The sequence below is a fragment of the Phodopus roborovskii genome, unplaced genomic scaffold, assembly GCF_943737965.1.
Source record: "Phodopus roborovskii unplaced genomic scaffold, PHOROB, whole genome shotgun sequence".
Taxonomy (NCBI): domain Eukaryota; kingdom Metazoa; phylum Chordata; class Mammalia; order Rodentia; family Cricetidae; genus Phodopus; species Phodopus roborovskii.
Window position 1 is genome coordinate 19,214,710 of NW_026126588.1, and position 9,390 is coordinate 19,224,099.

Sequence of the window (9,390 nt, forward strand, 5' to 3'; positions counted from 1 at the left end):
TCTCTGAGAACTTTCTGCACCCCAACACCTCATCCTAGACGATCAGGATTCTGTAACTGTGACACTGACTCAGCTATTTATTTACAGGTTGAGGATCTTTTATCAGATGCTTAGGGTATTGGATTTTGTGGGAGTTTTTTTTTTTTTTTTTTCAGATTTTAGAATATCTGTATAAGCATTAATAAAGCATGCCGGGCTGGGCGGTGGTGGCATACACCTTTGATCCCAGCCCTCAGGAGGCAGAGGCAGGTGGATCTCTGTGAGTTTGAGGCCACACTGGTTCCAGGACAGGCTCCACAGCTACAGAGAAACTGTCTCAAAAAAACTAAACACATAAATAGGTAAAAGGATGTTGACCATGGCCCTAAGGGCATGCATTGCCCTTTATGTACAGGTAATGTGGGAGGTAATCGAGTGTTACATTTTTAACATCAAGTTGGAAGTGTGGTGTCATGCCAGTACTGTTTCAGATTTTAGACCATTGCAGATTTTCAGATCTGGATGTTCAGTCTGTAATGCATAACAGCAAACAATACAGAAATATAAAGAAACTGGGAACAGGGGAGGGGCGGAGCATCTAAGAGGTTGGAGAGGAGCGCAGTGAACACGGTCCTCAGCATGGCGTGGCCATTGCACCAGACTAAACACATCGCTCCACGTGTGGAAGAGCCATGAAGCCCCACCCTCTCTGATGAACTATTGGTGGTGTAGCCACTGGTCGGTTGTCCACACCCATGCTCATGCACGGAGAAACACTTGGAAACGGTAGGACAGAGGACTGGGGAGAAGAAATTCAGGGGTTAGGGAGCCGTGACAATGACAACGTTTGTTTTCATTGTCAAAGGGCGATTTGTTTTTTTAAAGAAGCCAGTGAGATGTCACACACCTTTAGTTCCAGCCCTGGGAGGATTTGGGGTTTCAGGCCAGCCTAGGACTGAATAGTAGATAGACCCTGTCTGTCTAGGCTTGATTGCGTTGTCTGTAATCCAAGCATTTAGGAAGCTGGGACAGAAGGACCACCGTGAATCTGAAGCCAGCCAGGGGCGACAGTGTGAGACCCTGTTTCCAAGGGAAAAGAAGAGTAATTACCAGATTTTACTGAGCTGTAAAGTTACGTAAGTTTGAAAAGTTTTATGATAAAATATTATTGAGGAAAAATCCCTTACCTCACTGTCTTCAGACACCCATTGAATAAGCCACTCCCCTTCTAGGCGGTGTTTCCTCTGAGCGTGTGCAGTCTTTACTGTGACCACAGTGACCCCCGTGACCCATGCTCAGGCTGCCGAGGGCGTGTGTGTCCAGGCTATAGGAGTCTCTGCTCTGGGGCTCTCTGGCTTGTTTCCTCTCTCTCCAGGACAAACAGAGTCAACGTCAATGAATATCCTCAGAGGGTTTTGTTACCTTAACTACTTATAAAGGGGAGGACCTTTTGGCTCTCAGGTCATGATCCATTGCGGCAGGGAAGGCAGTGTGCTAAGGTACTGGGCTGTTCACTATGCATCTTCAGTCAGGAAGCAGAGATGATCAGATGCTCTGTGACTTCCTCCGTGTGTTTATCAGTTGGTACCACCACAGTTGCTATGAGCCTTCCCAGTGCTGTTAATCTGATCTAGGAAACATCCCTCACCACCACACCGCCACTGCCCTACCCAGATGGTGTCTTCGGTGATTCTGGATTCTGACAAAGTGACTACTGATATTAACCATCACAGGAGGCATTGCCACACCCCTCTACGGGGTAAGCACTGTTTTGGAGGTAGAATTACCAAGCCACAGCACCCTGTCCCTCCTCCATCCAGGCTCTACGTTAGTTAATTAGTTAGCTAAGTTAGTTAGTTGGTTGGTGGGCTGGCTGAGTATTTGAATAATTTGTTGATTGGTTGGGGATGGAATCTATAACGTATTCTCTAAGCTGGTCTCAAAACTGCTGGGCTCAAGCAGTTGCCTTAGTCTCCTCTCTGAATGGCATCTCAGAAGGCTGAGGAATGGGTAGATTCGGGCACAATTATGGGTTAGCTCAGTACCTTGAAACAGAGGAGGGGACATGAAGCACTGTCCTCCACTAAGGAAATCCCCGAGACCACGTGTTCCTGGAGCTGTAGCAGACACATCAATAAGGGATTGGTCCTGAGTGAGCTCTCTCAGCCGCTGGGTAAAGACAGTAGGGGTGGATGTCTACCAACCCTGAGTGTCTTTTCAGTGAAAACTGCCAGAAGGCTTGGGGTGTGGCTCGGTTGATGAGGTGCCTGCCTAGCATGCAGAAGAGTGTGGGTTCAGTGCCCAGCACCCTATAAACCAGATGTAGTGATACACGAATTCCAGCATGGGGGGCAGGGTCAGTTCAAGGCCATCTGTAGCTGCATAGGGAGTTTGAAGCCAGTCTGGGCTAGAGACTAACTTAAATTGTCAACAACCTACCTTATCTCTAGATAAGAGGGGCAGGGTTAAACTGATTAGAGGAGTTATAGGACCGGAGGGCAGCCTATAAAGACAAGAGCTTGTTGCTTCCTGCTGCTGGACTCCTAGGTCAGTAGTGCTGGGGTTTATATGTAAATAAGACATGGTAGCAAGTACCTGTCATCTCCGCAGTGAAATCTGAGTCAAGACTTCAATATTCATTCAGAAATGTAAACACAGTGGGTCACCCCTAAGCTGTTACCCAATTCACTTCCCCCTTTTCTGATTTCTCCCAGCCCTCATCCAGCTCTTGGAATTAGATTTAGGACCTGTTGGGGTTTGTTATTCCTCATGGCTTTCAGCAGAGGCCCAGTCCCCAATCATTTGTGATTATTGTGAGAGTTGCCTGAATTGCTTCGGGGTCAGATCCTGGTTTGCTCTGTCCCCACAGGGGCAATAGGAGGTATCATGCACTCTAACCCTGGAATTCGGTCTTACCTAACCGCCGGCTGGCCTCAAAACATTTGGGTTACTTTTCTTTGAAGACTGAGGCAAAGGGAGCCTTGTTTGTTGTGGGTGCATGCAACGTGTCTCTGTGTGTGCATGCGTGCGTGCTTGCTTGCTGGTGTGTACACGTGTGTGTAAGCCTCCAGTTGGCATCCGGCGTCTTCATTGATCTCTGTCTCTCTCTCTCCATCTGTTAAGACAAAGTCTGTCAGTTGAACCCTGAGCTCACAGACTGGCTGATTTAGCTGACCTCAGGGGTCTCCTGTACCCACCTCTCAAGAGCTGGGTCACAGGTGGCCTGGCCTATGACTTTTCTGTGTGGGTTTTGGTGATCTATGGATAGTCCTATAGTCCTCAACTGGCAAAGAATTTACCCAGAGCCACATCTCCAGCCTCGCCTCTAATTCTCCCTTGGTCCCTTTCCAACACCCCCAACCACATCACGGTAAGTGCTGGTGTTCTCAGCTGCATGGGACATGTGGAGGCCAGAGTTTGACACGATCACATTTTAAGATAGGGCCCCTCATCCTTTCGGCTAGACGGGCTGCCTCACAAGCCCTGGGCTCTACCTGTCTCTCTCCCATTCCAGCACATGACCCCAGTGCTGGAATTATACGTGTATGCTGCCACGCCTGGCTTTTAATGTAGGTACTAGGGATTCAGACTTGAATTCTCATAATCGTACAGCAAGCCCTCCTGGTTCTTCTATAACCTAGAAAGCGACTCTGTGCCGTGGCCTTGCCTTCATCTCTGGTCTTCACCACAGGCCCCTCGACATCAAAACCATATGCCCACAGCCCTCTAAGAAGCCTCTCTGCCCTGCTCTGTTTGGGACTGCCGCCGAGGCCCAGGGACTGACTACCATCAGAGCTGGCAATTCATATCGTTGGACCTACCTGCCCAGGCTGGAGAACTCAGTACTAGTTAGGAACCAGTGTTCCTTCTGAATCCTTGACAACTCCTCGGTGGATAGGTGTCAATATGGCTGCTGCCAGGCCAGGTACTGCCCTTTCGTGTCCATCGAGTATTTCTGTAGAGATTTGAGTAGCCTTCACACAGTGACCCCCGGATCCTATTAAGGGAGCTCGCCCTTCTCCAGTGAGGAATTCTGTCCTTGGAGATAAGGGCAAAACTCTAATTAGCTCTCACCTGCAGCCTCTAGCTGTTACTTAAAGAGACCCAGCATCAGTCAGAAGTATTTCATGGTCTGTACAGAGGTAAACATCATCATAGTTGTGTCTAAATGACCACTGAGCCTTCATGACTTTTCCGGAGGTGATTTTTCCCAGAGCTAAGTGAGTTTTGCTGAGATTTGCAGGCTTCTAGTTAGAAGAACCTGCTGTCAGTGGGTATGGGTGGTGGTCATTGTTCAAGGGAAAAGATACTGCTTTCAGAAAAGGGAGGCAGAGGCAGGTGGAGCCCTGTGAGTTCAAGACCAGCCTGGTCTACAAGAGTTAGTTCCAGGACAGCCTCCAAAGCCACATAGAAACCCCGTCTCGAAAAACACGACAAACAACAAGAAAACACACACAGAAAAGAGAAAGGTCAAGCAAGCAGGTTCACACAGGCAGAAGGCAACAGGGTGGACTTCCCTCTGCTGTCTCAGCAGAGGCGGGGTTCCTTTTCTGCATGCTCTTAATCCGGGTATCCCTTAATATCTCCTAAGTAAGCTTGCCAGTCATACTAATATTAAAGCTTACTATTTCCCTTTAGTCCCACCAGGGGTCACCCCCAGCAGATCCTGGGTGGCACCAGGAAGCTGGGAGTGTGGGGGCTGGAGTTTGCAGTGATGGTCCGCCCAAGCATGGTGTGGGCTGGGCTACAAGGAAGGAAAGGATGGTCTCGGTCTTCTGGCCCCTCCCACCCCACCCCATGGCCCCGGGGCAGTGTCAGCTGCCTAGAACGACCTCGGTTGGTGGGAACAGACCAACTTTCCCAGAATTACAAGATAAGCAGGGCCTGGCCTGGAAACCTTAAATTGCAGCCTTTAACTGCAGAGGTGCTGTCCCAAGAGGGCTCCATGGCACATTATTGCTGCCAGGTCCCACCTGGGGGCCTGGCTGTGGCTTCGTGGTTGCAGCCAATGGTATAGAAAAGCCTCTTACCTCCCTGTCATTCGGGTGGCCACCACATGCCCCAGTCTGCTGAGCCCTACACTTGCCAGTGTGTAGAGTATGTATCCAGAGATGTGCCCTCGAGGTCCGTGTACCGTGGACACACCTCACAGGCTAGGACTATGGAGTGCACTGTGCTCACAACAGCACAAGTGGCCCGCCACCTGTCAGGGAGTCCCTGAGAGCAGAGCCCTCTGAGCACATCCCCAAAGCTCCCTGTGGCAAAGCCAACCATCATCCAGATGCTGGAACTCGGTTCCTTTCAAGAGAGCATGTGACATGTGTATGGGTGCATGTGTGTGGGGGTGGGAGGGGGTGCGTGCGTGCATCCGTGCGTACATGTTGTAGGCCAGAAACAAGAGGCAGTTTGTAAGCCACCTGATGTGGGTGCTGGGAACTGAATTCAAGTCCTCTGGAAGAGCTATATATGCTCATAACCACTGAGCATCTCTCCACTCCAGCCTGTCTTCCTTCCTTCCTTCCTCCCCTCCTTCCTTTCTTCCAAGACAAGGTTTCTCTGTGTAACAGCTCTGGCTGACCTGGAACTAATTCTCTTTCTATAGACCCGACTGTCCTCGAACTCCTGTCTTTTTTGTTTGTTTGTTTTGGTTTTTTTTTATATTTATGTGTGGGTGTCCACTGATACCAAGAGAGGGTACCAGGACCCCTGGAGCTGGGGCTGGCTGTTAGCCAGGAAATTGGTATTAGGAACTGATCAGGTTCGCTGCAAGGACAGCAAGCATTCTTAAGCCGTCTCTCTTGCCTGCTTCCTTCTCTTTTTTTCCTGAAGTGTTTGGCGCACATAAGAACTTGTATCATGACTGAAAAATAACTCAGTAGTGAAGACCTGTGCCCTTGCTGTCCTGAGGGCGTCCCATGAGGATGGTGTCCTAGGGCCACTATAAATACTCTGGGCCTCCACCTGAAACACACCAGCTCTAGCCTCTGTCTTGAATTCCCAAGTGTACATCTCACTACAGTGAAATCTCTTACAATCATTTCAACATAAGCACCTATCACTAAGGATAGTTTCTGGGAATTTCTTTAAAGATTTATTTTGTTATTTACGTGTATGCATTTGTCTCAGTACATACGGGTACCTGTGTGGGTGGGTTACCAGAGGAGGCTCTCAGGACTCCCAGAATCAGGGTTAATGGCAGTCACGTGCCACCTAACAGGAGTCCTGGGGACTGAACTTGGGTCCTCTAGAAGAACAGCAAATGCTTTTAGCCACTGATCCATCTCTCTGACCCCAGGATTTTTATTTCTGAAAACTTGATAAACATTGTTATTATAGTCAGTGAGTAAACCTGGCCTCTGACACCAGTCCTACAATAACCCTACGAGGCGGAAAGGCGTTGTCGCACTTCAGCAGAGGGGATGGTGGGACTTCCCAGGGTGCCTGGCCTGCTTCTGAAGTTGGGGTGACGCGAGCCGTGGCATGGGCTGTGGTAGACTCTTGGGGTGAGTAAACAGGCCTGGGGGCTGGCTTTCCAGCTGCACAGGACTCATCCTGGAAGAAGGCAGGCCTGTCCATGTGCCACAGCCTGACCCGAGAGCTACCATCTGCTCAGTACTGATGGGCGTCAGACACCAAAGACACAAAAGGCTGGCGGAGGGCAGAGGCCACCACACAACAAGGTGTGTAGGTCCCAAGCACAGGCCAGGTGGGCCTCACTCAGTTCCAGCCTCTCAGGGCTGCAGCTACCATCTGACCTACCTCCTTCCAGCATCTTGTCAGCCCTCGGGAGCTCCAGGGTACAAGACACTGGAGGACCCAAGAGCTACTGTGGGGGCTTCCTCTGCAGCCTCTGCTTATAGTGAAGGGCCAGCCCTCTTGTCACAACTGTGACTCCTGTGGCTTTCAGGATACCCCGTGGCAGCTGCTGGGGACTGGGGCAAGGCGCTAAGTGTCATTCTGTCTTGGAAGGCATCATGCCCTTGGCAAGTTCCTTCCCTCAGACCACAGGGTTCTCTACTCAGAAATGAGTGCTAGAGCTGAGAGCTTGTGCTCTAAACTGGAATCGGCAAGTGTCACTTGCCCAAAGGACCAGGCTGAAGAGCCACACTCGTCACAGCAGGCACAGCTCGATTTCCGCCCCCCCCCACCCCTCTTCCACGCACAGTACTGAGCTCTAACCCCCTTCTCATTGTAGGAAGTTCTACTACATCACCCTGCTGCGAGACCCAGTATCCCGCTACCTGAGTGAGTGGCGACATGTGCAGCGTGGAGCCACGTGGAAGACCTCACTGCACATGTGCGATGGGCGCACGCCAACCCCAGAGGAGCTGCCGCCCTGCTACGAGGGCACAGACTGGTCAGGCTGCACGCTGCAGGAGTTCATGGATTGCCCCTACAACCTGGCCAACAACCGGCAGGTGCGCATGCTGGCCGACCTCAGCCTGGTGGGCTGCTACAACCTGTCCTTCATCCCCGAGAGCAAGCGGGCCCAGCTGCTGCTGGAGAGTGCCAAGAAGAACCTGCGCGGCATGGCCTTCTTCGGCCTCACCGAGTTCCAACGCAAGACGCAGTACCTGTTTGAGCGGACGTTCAACCTCAAGTTCATCCGGCCCTTCATGCAGTACAACAGCACGCGGGCGGGCGGCGTGGAGGTGGATGAGGGCACTATCCGGCACATCGAGGAGCTCAACGACCTGGACATGCAGCTCTATGACTATGCCAAGGACCTCTTCCAGCAGCGTTACCAGTACAAGCGGCAGCTGGAGCGCAGGGAGCAGCGCCTGCGCAGTCGCGAAGAGCGCCTCCTGCACCGCTCCAAGGAGGCGCTGCCACGGGAGGACGCGGAAGAACCTGGCCGCGTGCCCACCGAGGACTACATGAGCCATATCATCGAGAAGTGGTAGTGGTGGCAGGTGCAGAGAGTGATGGGCAGGATTTAACGGGGAAAGAAATGGGGCCAACAGTTCTTGCTGTCTGGTGTGGAGGGAAGCGTGCTAGTAGGGTACCCTAGACCTTGACGGGCAGGGTGGGACCTCTGTCTGAGGCAGGTGGCCTCCTTACTCTCCTGCCCCCCCTCCCCACAGCGCCCCCGTGTCACACTTTAAACTGATGAAGATTTGAAAAAGACTGCCCAGGGGACAAGTCTGCTCAGCCGCGAGTCGCACGCACGCCTACTATGCACGCACTGGCCCGGATGACCAGCCCTTCTAGGAACAAACACATGACTAGCTCCTAATAGTTCCTCTAAAGCTCCTTGGCCTCTGGGGACCCTAATAACCCAGAATCTTGGGGAGCGTTTTTCTTGAGAATATAAGCTTATCTCTGAGACATCCTCAGACCTGGAGTTTCCCCCCCCCCCCCGCCCCCATCAAAGCTGCTTCCAAGGTTAGGGCCAGCCCCAGCTATTGCAGAAAAGACTCAAGTCTGGTACCCAGCCGCTGCACTCTTCTGGGCCATGATCAAAATCCACAGCCCATCCTGGCCCTGGGGAGCCAGGCTCAGGCAGGATAGAGATGGACACCGAGAGATTCCCCCCATCCATCCCTGTGCTCTCTGACCCACCCTGGGACGTTTATACAAGGGCTCATGTGTCACTGTCCTCACCATACCAGCATCCACTGGCTGGGATACAGGGCCACACCGACCTGAGCTGACACTGAACGGCCTCAGCTCAGGTTAAAAGGAACAGCTCTGAATGCCCTTTCTAGGGCCTGTATGCACAACCCTCCCTGCCCTGGCTCTCCCTGCATCTTCCTGCCCTTCAAAGTCTGACCAGGCTTACGTGCGGCAGCCCCATGGGCCAGCCAGTGACCCTACTAGAAGCCATGTTGAGTATCTGTTTTTAAGCACTTGCCTGGTGCCCTATCCCTTGTGTTCTCTAGGAGGCCTGCGGGCCCACCACTCACTGGAGGTGGCATGGTGTTTTCAGTCCATATGCATGCAGACAAGGGTTGTGAGCTGACCCTGAGGCAGGGCAGAGGTGGGGGGGGGGGCTACTCCCTGTCTCCATCTCACTCAGCACTCAGGCTAAGAAAGGGTGGGTCACCACAGACAAGAGTGGGTGCCATATGTAGCATAGCAATATAATAGATGTGGGCAGGCGTAGCTGCTACCCCAGAGCAATGGCTTAATCTTCACGTGTGTGTAATATAGAGCCTACACTCTGGCACCAGGCACTTGCCCTTGGGGTCCACAGGCAAGATGAGTTCTAGTGGGCACTGCCCAGCCCAGCCCAGGGCCACCTTCCTGGTGCATGACCACACGGAGGGGGTGGGTAGCAAGATGAGTTAGGAGGTCAAGGTCACCGCGTGAGGGATGGGCTCAGATGCTGGGTTTAGAGCAAATATACTTCTCAGAGGAGCGTGGGGCATCTCCGGGGAGCCCTGGGGACTTTCACAGGTCATGCTGGTT

General features: G+C 52.2%; 1 protein-coding gene across 1 annotated transcript in view; it reads left to right on the top strand.

Annotated features, from left to right (window-relative positions):
• Hs6st1 (heparan sulfate 6-O-sulfotransferase 1) overlaps window positions 1-8,303 on the top strand; it is a 40,198-nt gene extending 31,895 nt beyond the window's left edge. Inside the window, exon 2 of the mRNA XM_051204276.1 lies at window positions 7,175-8,303. Within this exon, the coding sequence (XP_051060233.1) occupies window positions 7,175-7,883 (709 nt within the window). The 3' untranslated portion in view covers window positions 7,884-8,303. The remainder of the gene's footprint in view (window positions 1-7,174) is intronic.
• Window positions 8,304-9,390: the final 1,087 nt, after the last annotated feature.